Here is a 15,549-nt window from a genome sequence, read left to right as displayed (position 1 = left end):
CTCCTGCCTGAGCCTCCTGAGCTGCTGGGATTACAGGTGTGTGCCACCGTGCCCAGTCATTTTTGTCTTCATTTTGCATGTTTTTAATAGAAACTTTATGGAAATATAATCCTACAGCTTCACAGCCAAGCAACAAGTCTGGAGTTCAAGAGTCCATAACTGATGGCTTGTGGCAGCCGGGCAGTTGCTCAATTGCTGGGAGCTCTCTGGTTTCTGGGAGAGGGGAGGCTGTGGAGGGTGGCAGAGTGGAGGGAGGGGGCAGTTGTTTCTCAGGCCAGGAGGTAAGAGCACAGACTTCGTTTCTTCACTGAGATTATGTCTCCATCTGACTTTTCCAATCGCTCTGCATCCTCCAGGGGCCCACAGGTTAACTCCTGCAAGAGGCAGGAAGGCTGAACTTGGGCTTCACAGTGGGCCTGGAAGCCTCTCAGAGCAAGGTGGGCTTGTGAGATCAAATAGCTCCCAGGATGAGCTTGGGGTACCCTGCTCCTTGGCCCTGCTGACCCTCTGGGTGTCTGGCACTGTGGCTCCTGAAAGGGGCTGTACATGGGCATTAGCCAGGAAATGCAGGTCCGCTGTCCCTCCCAGCCTCACCAGTGGGAAAAAAATAAGAACTCTTTCTTGCCAATGCGGGGAGCTCTGTGAGTGATTAACTCTGATTAAACAGAGGATGGGAAGTGACAGCAGAGGTTTATTGGGTTTCTGCTGTAACCAGGGCATCTTCCTGGCCCCTTTTCATCCATTGTCCTCATCTTGACAACAGCCCTGCAGATAAGTGATGTTGTTTATCAGCATTTGTCAGATGAGGCGCTTGAGTCCTGGACAGGTTCCTCAGCCAGTGGGTGGCAAGGGTCAGCTGGATCAACATTTTAAAGTGTCTGCTGTGGACACAGCATTGGACCAAGTGTTTTAAGTCCTCGGGTCCCATTCTGTGCTTTGTTTAAGTCTTATTATCCCCGTGGTACAGAAGGGCATCCTGAGGCCGAGTTTAGAATGCTGTTAAAGGAGGCAGGTCTAATGAGACTTGCAGCCTGGGGCCGTTGGGTTCACAGTCCAGGTCCCTTGGACACCCGCCGCACTGAGTTTTCAGGACCTCCGCATGCACATGGGGGCGGTGCACGCTGTGAGCTCCAAGGGGGCTGCCTGGTGGTTGCCATCTTCTTCAGCAGCCGCCCCAGGTGGGTGGAAAGTCAATAGATCTGGGTGGAGATGTTCCTGAGAACTCTGCTTTTCATTTGCGAGAACCAGCTGCCTGCTTGCTTTGAAAGGCTGGCAGTTGGCCCTTGATCAGTTAACCAGATACTCCTGTTTATGTTACCAGAACCCAGAACACTGGGCATCTGAGATCACTTCTGGGCTGGTCTTTGCTTAGACAAATCACCCAGGGCCCACACCCTGATGAGACCAGCCACACGTGCGCAGTGCGCAGAGCTCCGAAGGACTCCAGGGTGGCCCAGGGGACACAGCAGGGTCTCATGATTCTTCTGCAGTTACCTTCCCAGCATCAGCCAAGAAGGGAACTTGACCTTGGGCACACCTCTTGGCCTGATGCCCACAGGCCACTTGCGGCAGCTTTGGGAGTCTCAGGCAGCAGGGTGCTCCCTGGGAGGTGGAGGGCTGTGGGAGCCACTGAGTTGATTTTTGACTCTGAGCCTGAATCAGAATTGTTACTGCTCTGTGCCAGGAAGAGGAAGACCCCTGAAGGAGAGGTAGCTTCTCCAGGAAGTTCTGCACCACCTTCAGGAGATTTAGAGGCATGTTTGGGGAGTTTTCTGGGGCTACCAAAGCCAGTGCATTGCCTGTGTCTCTCCCAGTTAAAAATTGCCACCTCCGCTGTGTTGGGGGTGGGGGTGCATGTGTCAATCTCTGGTTTAGACTCACCTCCTTCACGGTGTCCATAATTGTGGCTTTCTTTATAATATTTCATGTTGACGAGGGCATTTCCACATCCTCAAGAGCCCTTTATCTCCTCTCTTATTGGTTCTCTTATTATTTTGGATAGATGGGGTAGCCAGGTGCCTCGGTACACACCTGTAATCCCAGCCACTCCAGAGGCTGAGGCAGGAGGATCCCAAGTTCCAGGCCAGTATGGGCAACTTGGCCAGACCGTGTCTCAAAATGAACAGTGGTGGGGGTGTCGCTCAGTGGTGGAGCACCCCGGGTTCAATCCCCAATACCACACACAGCTGAACACAGATTGGGTGATTTTTTTTTCCTTTTCCCCCCTGTTCTTTATTTTAGAAACATCCCTCTCTGTAATTCATGAGCCCCGACACCCTCCTTCCTTAAATAATCTTAGAGGAATGGTGAGTCCCTTCCGTCCCAGCCCGGAGTGAAATGCACACACTTCCAGACCTACTTTGCTTATATTTGCATTGTAGTTATTATTATTTTTTATACTGGGGGTTGAACCCAGGGGCACTTAACCACTGAGTCACATCCCCAGCCCTTTTTTGCATAGTTTTTTTTTAAAATAGATATTGACAGTACATGGCACAAAATTCAAAAGAAACAAAAGCGTATTTTGTGAAAAACAAATGTCCTTCCCTCATGGAGGCAGCCACAGTTTCCAGGTCCTTGTGTGTCCTTCAGGGATATACTGGCATCAAGTTTTCAAGGACATTTAGTAAACTCATCAGAGGTGTCTGCTGGATTGGGAGGGTTGGGAGTTGCAATCTGGAGGCTGAGATGCTGCCCATGTTGAGTTCATGGAGATGAAACTGTCCCTGTGGAATTTATTGGCTTCCTTTGACATGGAGTAGCACGTATTGATTGGTATAAGCCCTGCACAGGCATAAAAGATTGTCCTGGTTGGGCGTGGTGGCACACGTCAGTAATTCCAGCCCCTGAACAAGAGTATATCTCATCTATTATTTTTGCAAAATATGGTGGCACACACCAGTTATTCAGCCTCAGCAAGACCCTGTTTCTAAATAAAATATAAAAAGGGGCCAGGGATGTGGTTCAGGGGTTAAGTGCCCTGGGTTCGATTCCCAGTACCAAAAAAAAAAAAAAAAAAAAAGAAAGAAAAAGATTGTCGTGGGTGTATCTCTTACGTGTATTATGATGGGAAAAGTCGCTGAGCTCTGTGAAAGTATAAGGACTCATTAGGGTTTTGGAGCTGGACAGGGTGAATTTATCTACAGTCACATGTCCAGCTGAGCCAGGGCAGGGCCTGGGTTTCCTGACCCCTGTTCTTTGAACAATAACTCCCCTGGAGTGAACCAGGGCTGGTATCCTTGATTCCAGGAGAGGGGGTATGGCCCAGGATAGGTGTGGTCAGCACGTGACACTGTGGCCACCAGGCCAGTGAGGTGACCCTGCTGTCCTATCACAGCTGAGCCAGTCTCATTTGGCTGCAGGTGGATTATCCTGTTGACTCCACACCTTTGTCAGCTCTCTGGCCTCTCTGGGGAGATCTGCCAGGAGCACACAGTCTGGATTGTGGGAGAGTAAACATCCAAGAGAGCTCTAGCAGCAAGAAGCCAGGGACAAAGGCCAGGCAGACCAGGCGCATTTGCAGGCGACCAGGCAAGGAAAGAGGCGAAGGATCCTGGCCAGTTCAGGGACTGGAGCACAGCGCTGTTTGTGTTTGGATGCGTTTGGTTTTTAGTCATTTTTGTTATGTTTGTGAGATCGCTCAGAGTTTTAAACCTGCAGCATGTGCCCCTTGGTATCCCGGTTTATTTCGCTAATTATATATAAGCAATCCTTCCCCTTGATGATGGAGCTTCAGACCCATCATTTGGCCATGTCTGTTCCATCAAGTGAACAAACCATAATTTACTTAACTAATACCTTAATATCATTTGGAGCTATTTCTATTTTTTTCCCCTCTCAAATAAGCCCAACAAAAATGTTTGCATGCTTATAACCTTTTCTTTTTTTTTTTTTAATTTTTAATATTTATTTTTTAGTTCTCGGCGGACACAACATCTTTGTTGGTATGTGGTGCTGAGGATCGAACCCGGGCCGCACGCATGCCAGGCGAGCGCGCTACCACTTGAGCCACATCCCCAGCCCTTATAACCTTTTCTTTATTTAGCATTATTTACCCAGGATGGAGTCCCAGAATGTGGGTCAAGGCTTATACCATTTTAGTTTGCTTTGGCAAATGGCTTTCTTCTGGATTGCACCAAATCAGACTGCTCACAGTGACTTATTTTGGACATTGCCGTCATACCCATCTTAACAATGGGTATTAGCAGAAACTTAGTTTGCAAAAATAATAGATGACATATACTCTTGTTTCGGTGCACGAGGCATGGTGGTATGCGTGTGACACATCTGATTGTGAAAGTGATTGGTTGTTGGTCAAAACCAAGTGAAAGGAGTGCTCTCTACTCCTCACAGGAAGTCCCTCAGCTGTAGCTAGCATGTTCCCGGATGGCTAATGTTGCCAGTGGTCTTTTAGGAGAGTCATCTGTGGTAGGCACAGATGTGTCCACTAGGTGTTGTTTTAGCACACCATGTGTTATTGTGTGTGTAATTTACTTGTTAGGAAACTAAGAAAGACTCCATGTTTTCCCACAGTGGAACCAGAGATCCAATCCAACTTTTTGTTTTTGGTATCAGGGATTGAATCCAGAGGTGCTTAACCACTGAGCCACATACTCAGCCCTTTTTATTTTTTGAGACAGGGTCTGGCTAAGTTGCTTAGGGCCTGGCTAAGTTGCTGAGACTGGCCTTGAACTTGTCCTCCTGCTTCAGCCTCCTGAGTCATGGGATTACAGGCATGCGCTACCAAGTGGTCCAATGAGTCTTATGGCAGCAGGCTAATTCTGAATTATTTATTTTTATTTGGGGTGGTGGTCTGTGGAATGTTTAATCTTTCAAATTTTAGCAGCAGGGACAAATTTTTCTAAAAGTCCTGATACCTAGCTCCTCTTCCCTGGAGGCGTCCACATGGGGCGGCAAGGAGGGGCTATTCCCGATCCCTGCTACCTCCTGCTCTGGCACTGAGGCTTTGTTCCATTTGCTGTTTAGCAGCTCAAACACACTCTTGTACATTTGCAAGTACTCCTCCGCAGCCATGTTGTCCTGTGGGTAAAACAAAACAAAACAAACAAACAACATCCTGAAGGACAGCCGGAGAGCACCAGAGTTTTAAGAAAATGCCTGAGAGTACATGGAGGCGAGGACTCACTCATTCTACTGTTCTTCCACGTGGCTTCTTTTGCTCATTTACGATATCCCTTTGTTCCTTATTTTCCTCATCTGTACAATGGGGAGAACAGGAATTATTGCCTCATTGTGTATAAGTGAAGATTCAATGAATTAAAGGGGGTAAAGTACAGAGGCCCTGGACCACAGAAAGTCCCCAGTCCCCACAGCTGCTGTTTTAATTACGATGATCCATGGCCCTAGACCAGGTAGTCAACGGGTGTGTGTGTGATTTTGGGATATCATAGTTTTGGATGGGGTGTTACTGGCGTCTAGTAAGTGGGGTGCAGGGACATTGCCAGGATTCCTGTGATGCAGAAGACAGCCCTTCTCCACAACAAGGAATTTTCTGACCCCAGATTCCAAAAGCACCAGGTTTAGATGCAGAAGTTTCTGAGTGAACTCTTCAGGTAAATCTCCAAATGACATTTTCAAGGGCTGCCTGGGCTCCTGTCAGATCACAATTATAAGGGACCTTCCTCAGCTCAGCCCCTGGGGCTACTTGAGTCCTTCCCCAGCACTGTCCCCAAGCCCTCTTGGTAGTGACAGGTAACATGCTGCACACCTGTTCTTGTTTTCCCATTTTACAGATATGAGGACAGAGGCTCTCAGAGGCCTGTGTGGCTAACAGTGGCACATCCTGGTGCTCATAGGCCGGAGGTGGAGCGGGTGTATTAATAATACGTTGACATGGTAGTTGGAAAGATGTGGGGGTCTATAAAAGCAGGACTGAGGCCTGTGGAGAAGGTAAACAAAGGTGCTTCCTCTGCCCATGGCTGACCGGGGCCTGGGCTGGAGCCTTGAACTGCAGTGCTGGACAAGTGTACTTACCCCTTCCTCAAGCCACCTTTGTGTCATTAGGCACAGGTGGGTGCTTCCAGTCAGTGAGAGGTGGAGCAGGGCCTGGTTCTGCCCCACCAGCCCTCTGCTGGGCCTCAGAGGCTGAGCAGAAATGGGGAGATGCGGGGCTGAGTGCAGAGGGGGGGCTGCCCAGAAGGGAGCTAGTCCTTGCTGTGGCTCTGTGAGCATGTCCCAGCCTGGTCCTGGGCTCCAAGCACTTTTCCTGAGATCTCAGGGCATCTGGGAACTCAGAGCACAGGGGGTCCAGTATGGTCTCCTTAGACTGTGAGCCTGAGCATGGCCTGGGGAGGTGACTGAAAAGACTCTTGGGGCAAGGAGGGATCAGAGAGAGCAGGGCCTGAGCAGGGCCAAGGCAGTCAAGCAGCCCTCCACCCTTCCTTTGAGGAAGGCTGGACTGTCCTGGTGGGGAAGCGCTGCCCACCGTTCTGGGCATCTAGGCGGGAGACTGTGCAGCCCTGGGTGTTGCTTGTGGCTGTTGGCTTTTCCTCCTTGCTGGACCCCTGGGACACTGCTAAGGGGTAGGTGTCCTCTCTGTCATGCTCTGGAAGTACTGGAGCTGGGACCTAGAGACCAGAGGAGAGAGTGGGGCCTGTGGTCATGTGGCGAGCTGGGGTGTTGAACTGCTGTGAAAACCACCTCTTTTCTGCTCCCACACCACGTTTTAGTTCTCTCTCATTCTCACTTAGCACCAGTTCCAAAAAAAAAGCGTCCTCAGGCCCACAAGTTGCCATCTTGGAAAGAGGGGGCCGTGGAGAGGGAGTTTGTTTTATTTTTATTTTTCATTTTGTTTGGTACTGGGGATTGAACCCAGGGGTGCTCTACCACTGAGCTACATCCCCAGCCCTTTTTGTTTTTTATTTTGAGACAGGGTCTTGCTAAATCGCTGACACTGGCCCTGAAGTTGTGATCCTCATTGGTTTGAGGCAGAGTAACTCAGAGGTAGCATTAAACTCATTGACATCTTTATTAAATCCTTTCCCACCAGGTAGTTAAGGGTGACAGAGTACAGAGGCATGGTGTTAGTGTTTTGGGTGGTCCTCCTTGAGTCTTGATCCAACTTGAGTCTCCCAAGTTGCTGGGATGACAGGCATGGGCCACGGGCAAGCCACTATGCCCAGCAGGCAGTTTAGAGGGAGCGCTCCTCAGCCCAGCCACAGGCGTGTTTTTGGGGAGCTTGTCTTTCCTTTCTTACTGTTTATTGAGCACTTACTAAGTGGCAGGTACTTAGTAATTAGTTTTTAGTTAAACCTCTTGATTTTTATGAAGTGCTGTGACTATCTCCATTTTACTGCTGGGGGAGCTGGTTTTTAGGGAGGTTAATCTGAAGGTCCCAACTAGTAAGTAGTGGCCCTGAGACTTGAACCTTTTGGTACCGCCCAAAGCGCATGCTCTTAACTACAGAATTACTGCCCCGTTTCCTCCCTGCTCCAGAACTTGGTGATGTGCTGCTTGTGGGGCACTTTAAATTTTGGGAGGGGACTGAGGAGGGTGTTTCCAGGCTGTGAGCTGTGGGGCCAGGGGCTTAGGGCACCACCTGGGGGTTTTAATGAAGCTTAGTTCCTGAGTCTCAGCACCAGGACTTTCTCCAGAGACCAGAACAAACACAGGTGTGGTCTCCTGCAGCTTCCGCCTCCCCAGGAAATGGAGCCCCAGCTTTCAACAGGACTTTTCCTCTTTCACCAGCCGTGACTTCTTACAAAAGACAGCAGAGCCTCCCCCTCCCTCCCGGCCCCCCATCAGCCTCCTCAAGACCTGTTAGAAAACACAGCCCCCAGCTGGGCGCACCGGGCAGCTCCCACCAGGACCCCAGCCAGTTGCCCTGGACCTCAAACCAGCCCTTCCCTTCAACAAAGCTGCTGGGGATGACAGTCTCCTTCAAGGTGGCAGCTGGCCTTTAGCTGAGGCTGATGAAAGCAAGGTGCTGGGAAATACAAGACCAGTGAAAAGAGTCCCCCCATAAGATCCCACCTAATGTGATCCTATAAGGTGACAGTCCTGTGAAACAGTGACATATGACAGATGATGGCAGGGAGAAGATTGGCAAAACCAAAATAAATCATATTTATTCTAAAGATGTAAAAAATTCTTTCCTGTTTTTTTTTTTTTGAAATTTTTTTTTAGCTGTAGTTGGATTCAATATCTTTAATTAATTAATTAATTTTTATGTGGTGCTAAGGATTGAACCCAGGGCCACGCCCATGCTAGGCGAGCACTTTACCACTAAGCCATAACCTCAGCCCCATCTTTCCTGTTTTATATCATCAAAAAAGGTCTGCCAGGCGCGGTGGCTCACACCTGTAATCCTAGCAGCTCAGGAGGCTGAGACAGGAGGATTGAGAGTTCAAAGCCAGCCTCAGTAACTCAGGGAGACCCTGTTTCTAAATAAAATACAAAAAGGGCTGGGGAGGTGGCTCAGTGATTGAGTGCCCCTGAGTTCAATTCCCAATTAAAAAAAAAAAAGCTAAGGCCTTGCCAATTTGTCAAGCCCAAACTAGAGGAAGGGTACCCTGTCCTTGCTACCCTGAGGCAGCCCCTGTCCTCTGAGCTGTCCTCCATGTCCAGGCTAACCCATTGCACGAGAGAGGGGGCTTTTGCTGTGCCGTTCACTGCTCTAACCCTGACTCTGCACCCGGGGACTCCCCGCTATGGAGGTGAACATTGAGTCCTGGCTCGCAGGAGTTTCCAGTCTGGGGCATGGGGCTGACCCCATCTGGCAGTGCTTGGTGCTGCCAGCTCTGCCCCCAATCTAGGTGGCCTCCTGGAGAAAGTGATGTCTTCACCCTGTTTTGGAAAGATGAATGTGAGTTAGCCAAGCAAGACACAGAGGACATTCCACACCGAGGAGTCACTCTGTGCCTTGCCTCCCTCCCCATCACTGCCAGTCTAACCAAAGTTTGGGGGTATATGTGCCCCGTTCTGTCATGGGAGTGTTGGGGTCTACGAGTGCAGGTGTTTGTAGGGAGAGGAAGGTATACCGTTTCGGTAAGTTGCTAATGAGACAGGATTTAAAAATGAGACCCAGAGCTGGGTGACGTCATAATGTAGTCCCTCCCCACCTCTCCTGTCTCTGTCCTTCCCCTCCCTGCACCGAGGCTCTGCTGGTAAAGCTAGGCAGCCCGTTCTTTCCCCTCTAAGTAATGGTGTGCTGCTGCACCTGGTGCTCCGCCTGCTGCCATTTCACTTTGTAGTTTCTCAGGGCAGAAGGACATCTGGGAAGGACATATGTCTGATGACCTTCCCTAGAGCAGGGGTGGTTCTAGCATGGCTGATACTTTTACAATAAATAATATACTGCTCGCCCTTAGGATGCTGCAGGCCAGGTGGGCTGAGAGCTGCCAGGGGATGAGCGGACATCAGCTCTTGAGACCATGATGTTGGGTGCAGGGGACTTCTAACGTTGAAAAAACAAAAAGAGCACGGGAGCTCTTCTCTGTTTTCCACAGAAGGTGCCAGCTGCAGAGAGAGACTGGCCCAGGTTTTATATGGACGTGTGACATCAAGTGCACATATTTGTTGCTCCTTTTTGAGTCACCCTGCTCCTTGTGCGAGCCACCGAGGGGTGCTGTCAGCCCAGGACAGCTTGGTGGGCGTCCTCTCTGTGATCTGCTCGATAGAGAAGTAGCTACAAAGTGATGGGTTTTGTACTTGACCTCCTTAGTTTCCATTTCTGGAATCCTTTGCACTTTTGTAGCTCAAGGTAACTCCACCCAAACTCTGACACCATGCTGCTGAGCTCTGTTCCCAGCAAAACGTAGGAATCCTTGCCCTTCGCTCCCCAGTGGGAAAGGACTTAATAACCCCATTGATGGAAGGCGGCAACGGGGTGTGGTCTGACCTCTGAGTTACTCTGCCTTCAAAATGTGAAGATTGAAACTAATTTACCCAAGAGGGAAATTGCAGATAATGGAACTGTGGTGCTTCTCAGTGTGGGTGGGGACAGTGGGTCTGGAAGAGAGGTGGGTGACCGAGCATTGTAGGAGGATGCCGCTGTATCTGCCCCACGGGTGCCCCACAGGGCGCTGGGCTCCAAGGAGGGCACCCCAGCTGCTGTCCTTGAGGAGCTCATTCCTTGGCTGAAGGGAGACCTGTCTGAGACAACCATGCTGAGAGGCTCTGTGGCCTCTCCTGTCAGCCGTCCACCCTCCTGACCCTGTTAGGTGGCTTGTCCACTGAGGGCGGCCACACCAGCCTCCTCTTACACAGAACAGCTGGAGGGAGAGCCCGAGGCAGCTGGTCCTGGGGAGCTGTCAAAGCCCTGCCCAGAGCCACCTCAGGGACCATGCGGCTTGTGGAGGAGGCTGACCACTTGCTCTTTCTCTCTTGCCCAGACATTCACAGCATGGTGCAACTCCCACCTGCGGAAGGCGGGCACGCAGATCGAGAACATCGAGGAGGACTTCCGAGACGGCCTGAAGCTCATGCTGCTGCTAGAGGTTATCTCAGGTGAAGTGGCCCCAGCCCAGGATGAGGGGCATCACCTGGGTTCTGTCCTGTCCCCTGCTTCTGCTCTGTCCATGGCCACAGCAGGCTTCAGGTCTCTTGAACCACGATGGGGATGAGTGTATGAAATCCGATGAGGAAACTAGGTCTTGTTTGGGTTTTGCTGCTGACCATCTGGGTATCTTGAACACCCAGTCTGTTTCAGTATCCTCAATTACAAAAGTAGGTTTTTGTTTGTTTTTTGAGGCAGGGCTCTGAACCTGGGCGTGCTTTAAAAGTAAGCGTTTTGAAGGCTGGTCTCTGAGATTCCTTCCCCAAATTGCCAGAATTCAATGGCTAAGAATATAACCATCAGAGATCATTCCCAAACCTTGGCTCCTGTACTACCTAACTACCCCAGATAACACAGGCGATTATGCAATTCCCACATTGTCCAGACGTCTGAAAGCGCTGCTCCACTTGAGGGTATATCTGAGCTTTTCTGCAAATGCTTATCCTCCACCATCTTTGAAGTCAGTGGTCCCTGAGCATCTGGCCTTGGTTTATACACTGAGCAATCTTAACTGCTTTCTTCAGCCATCCCGTCCTTCATGCTAATGAGTCCTAGATCTAGTCTTACCCACGAATTCTCCTTTCTCTTTGAGCCCTGTCTTAAATATTCAACCTATTTGAGTATATTGGTTCATTTTCCATTGCTATAACAAAATACCTGAGCCGGGGTACTTTATAAAGAAAAGATATTTGTTTAGCCCATAGTTTTGAAGGCTGAAAATCCAAGGTCAGGTGACCTCATCAATTCAGCCTCTGGTGAGGGCTTCTGTGGCTACATCCCATCATGGGAGACAGCATCATGGAGGGAGAAATCACTTGGCAAGACAGATACCAGAAAGTGTGGTGGGACTAAGCTTCTATTTTCTAACCACTTTCTTGTGAAAACTAATTAGAGCCCCACAAGAACTACCCTAATTCCTCCAGAAGGCACAATCCCAATGATCTCCCACTAGAACCCACCTCTGAAAGTTCTTTTTGTGTGAGTGTGTGTGTGGTGGTGAGAGGGTACCGCGGATTGAACTTGGGCACTCGACCACTGAGCCACCTCCCCAGCCCTATCTTGAATTTTATTTGGAGACAGGTCTCACTGAGTTGCTTAGTGCCTCTGTGTTGCCGAGGCTGGCTTTGAACTCATGATCCTCCTGCCTCAGCCTCCTGACCTGCTGGGATTACCGGCGGGCATCACTGCACCCGGCTGGTCTCACCACTTCTTAATGTGACCACGCTGGGGACCAAGCACCCAACAATTGAGCCCTTGGGGGACAAAACGTATCCAAATTATAGTGTCCTTGGCATGCCCAAACTGTCCTGAATACTCTTGGTGCTAGCAAACCTCCTTCCCTCCTGTGGTCTCCATCTTGTCCTCCTTAGCCTGATCTGGGAATCATAGACAGCTCTGCTCTGCTTTTCCTTCCAACTTACATTCACGTTCTGGTCATCTGTTTCCTTCTTCAGAATTCTACTTTTAACTTGACTCTGTCCGTGGGGCCCGTCTCCGCTCCCACCCAGATGGTCACTGACGGGCTCAGACCCTGCCCACCTCCCCACTCTCCATCCCTTAAGCCGCAGCCACTGCTCAGGGATCCTCTGACAGGCCAAATACGGTCATGCTGTTCCCTGTTCAAAGCCCTGGTGCCTCCCCAGAGCTTTGAGCCCAAGTCCACATTCCTTGGGGCAGCTCACAGGGCTCCTGGTGAGCTGGCACCTATTTTCTTTTCAACCAACCATTCCCAAAAAGGTAGCAGGCCTCAGGCCGCTGCTGCAATGGGAGACGACTGTCTCCCAGACACATGCACCCCCTGCTGCTGAGCCTTTGCACAGGCTCTGATGACCCTTTCTTTCTTTCTTCCTTTATTTTAAGTTCTTTTGTATACTTTCTTTTTAGGTAAAAACCTTAATGTAGTGCTTTTGGTTTTGCGTGTATGTGTTAAATTATACATAAGATTCACCATTTGGCCGATTTGTTTTTTGGGGTACCCAGGATTCAACCCAGGGGCACTTGGCCACTGAGCCACATCCCCAGCCTTATTTTGTATTTTAGAAACAGGGTCTCACGGAGTTGCTTAGCGTCTCGCTGTTGCTGGGGCTGGCTTTGATCTTACGATCCTCCTGTCTCAGCCTCCCGAGCCGCTGGGATTACAGGGGTGCACCACTGAGCCCGGCATCTACTTCGCTATTTTTAAGTGTACTGTTTGGTGACCTGACGTGTACTCACACTGCCCGGCATGGCACCACTGTCCATCTCCAGCCTTTTCATTATCTGAACTGAAACTCTGTCCCCAAGCTCCCCAAGCCCCCCTCCCCTAGCCTGTGGCAATGCCTTTCTACTCTCTGTCCCTATGAACTTCACTACTCTAGGTATCTTGTACAAGTGGAATCACACAGTATTTGTCCTTTTGTGACTGGCTTGTTTCACTGAGCATAATATCTTTAAGGTTTATTCATGTAGGACGAATCAGAATTCCTGTCCTGTTGACGTCTGAATAATATTCCATTGGGTATATTAGTGCATTTTGCTTATCCAGCCATCTGCCCATAGATCCCTGGGTCGTTTCCACCTTCTGGCTGTTGTGAATAATGCTGCTGTGAACATGAGTACGCAAATACATTTTTTTTCCAAGCCCCTACATTTAACTCTTGGTTGTACACCGAGAAGTCGAATGGCTGGATCATGTGGTGATTCTGTTTAATTTTTAAGGAAACACTATACCTTTTTGTTCTGCTTTTTAGAATGTCCTTTCCTATCTCTCCAACATTCCCCAGCTGAAAACCAACTAGTCAACCAGCCATTACTCATCTTCATTCCTCACCGCTTGGCTTGGCTTGGGGATGTCCACCAGGGGGGCTTCCCAGACATGCTACCCACAGAGGCAGACTCCCCCACCCCTGTCCAGTGCCAGTAACATCCCACCATTTCCTCTGTTGGGGCTCACTTGTTTTCTTTCCCATTCCACGCTGTCTCCTTGGGGGTAAGCACTATTTCATTTCTGTGTCCCAGGTGCTTAGAACTGTGGCAGGCAGGTGACATCTGGAAATATTAGGTTGACTGGATGGATGCCCAGAGACGGGCTTGTGTGCATGACCTCGATTGTCCTACCAAACAGGTCAGGCTGTGCCCACAGGGAGCCAGGCCCTTCTGCAAAGCTTGTGGACCTGTCTCTTAGGGCTGGGGGAGGCCTGACCAGTGACATGGTGCTCTCCTCCTGTGTCTTTGGAGGTGGGCTGACTGCCGGGATGAGGAGAAGGCCGGGGGGTCTGCCTACAGAGCCTCTCAAGGTGCGGTCCCTGGACTGTGCATGCCAGAGTCATCAGGGCTGCTTGTTAAAATCCACATGCCCAGATCCCAACCCAGGCCTCCTAAACCAGCCACTTGGAGGTAGTGGGGTTGGGGGGACTGGAGATCTACATAGCAACTTCTCTGGGGGATTTTGTGCTGACTGAAGTTTGAGAACTGCTGATGTGAGCCCAGGAAGCTCTTCCCACCCTCCAGTGTTTAACCCTGGCCTCGTCCTCTGTCCTCGTGGAGGTCTGGGTGCAGCGATTGTGCACAGCTGGGGAGTGGCCGGGAGCTCAGGCATGGCAGGACCCCAGGGCTGGGCATTAGCAGGAGCAGCCGTCCAGGGAGGGAGCCTCCCGAGGGCAGGCAGTGGCAAGACACCCTGCTGGGCAGTGGCCAGGGCCTCAGGAGGGTCCCAAGTGAGAGGTCCACAGCTGTGCTTTCCTAGGAGCGGACAGCCCAGTCACATCTCAGCAGGAAGTCTGTCTCTTCTAGAAGCTGGCAGGTGACCACTGACAGGGTGGGCCTGGCCCAGCGTCCCAGCTGTAGTCCCTGTGCCCTCAGCCAGGGCTGCCATGCTGCGCTGGGGGCCAGGCTCTAGGATAGTGATCTAAGCCCCTTGAGGTCTTTGGCCCCTCAGGGATTCTGAAAGCCGTGTCCCCTTTCCCTAGGTATGGCCATGTGCTTACACATTTTCCAGATTCTTTCAGGAGGTTCCTGGTTGCTGTCTGTCCTGGGATTGAAGTGTTCTTAACGGGATATCTGCAGAATGGGTTTTCTGCTCACTCTGCTGCACCCTTTGACCTGGAAGCCTGAGCGGAAGAAACTCCTCTGAGTGGAGGCTGGAGGAAGCTGGGGCAGAGGAGGGGAAGTAGGGTGGAAGTTTGATTGGCAGCTGAGCCCTGGGTGCTCACAGGGAAGCAGTGTTCTCAAATGGGGAGGGGATGCTATGCTGTAGATAACTCCATTTCGCCACCAGGGACTTCTTCTAAATGCTCTAGAGTGACCTGGCCATAGCCTCAGAGTTCAGGGCCTCTGCTCATGCTGTTCCTTCTCTCTTTATCACCATTCCCTGCAGTGGTGGCCTGGCCATAGAGACTTCGGCCTCCCCTGACCATTCCTCAATTCCTCCTCTTGGGAAGAGCACCGATTCTTTTTGGTATTTGTCCATAGTGTGTCTCTGTGTGTCTCTTTCTTTAAGGCCTGAGAGTCCTTCTGGACTATAATTTTATAAAGGCCAGAAACTGTTTGGCTTGCCCCCTCCCCCATACCCCCAGCACTGCATCCAGCTGCTTGATTATATTGGAGGCTTAATAAATAGATGTTGAGTGAATGCAAGTGGTTTCCATCTGAGTAGCGGAGGAGAGCAGAGGCAGGTGGCCTCTCCATCTCCCCGCCTGCCAGGTGGCATTCCCCAGCTGCTCAGAGGCATGCCTGCACAGGGACGCCACCTCAAACACACGCACCTCAGGTGAGGGGTTACGAGGGTAGCCCCGGGTCCTGGATAATTTCATCTCACCTCCCTTTTCTTTCCTCTTGATTCAATCAGGCGAACGCTTGGCCAAGCCGGAGAGAGGCAAGATGCGAGTCCACAAGATCTCCAATGTCAACAAGGCCCTCGATTTCATAGCAAGCAAAGGGGTCAAACTGGTGTCCATTGGTGCCGAGGGTGAGTAAGGCCTGCCGTCAGCTCTTTGGGGGAGCCTGATGTCCTGTGCACCCCAGTTTCATTGGTGTTTTCCGCCCTGACTCCCAAG

At 50.7% G+C, this 15,549-nt stretch overlaps 1 protein-coding gene across 3 annotated transcripts in view; it reads left to right on the top strand.

The window, feature by feature from the left end:
• Positions 1-15,549, top strand: part of ACTN1 (actinin alpha 1) — a 94,738-nt gene that overhangs the window by 39,863 nt on the left and 39,326 nt on the right. For all 3 annotated transcript variants that reach the window (XM_081290120.1, XM_081290122.1, XM_081290121.1), the window contains exons 2-3: positions 10,353-10,467; positions 15,342-15,461. In XM_081290120.1, the coding sequence (XP_081146246.1) occupies positions 10,353-10,467; positions 15,342-15,461 (235 nt within the window). The remainder of the gene's footprint in view (positions 1-10,352; positions 10,468-15,341; positions 15,462-15,549) is intronic.

Source organism: Spermophilus citellus, assembly GCF_964194105.1.
Source record: "Spermophilus citellus genome assembly, chromosome: 4".
Classification (NCBI taxonomy): domain Eukaryota; kingdom Metazoa; phylum Chordata; class Mammalia; order Rodentia; family Sciuridae; genus Spermophilus; species Spermophilus citellus.
Note: the sequence above shows the minus strand (reverse complement) of the source record. Positions and strands in the feature narration are given on the sequence as shown.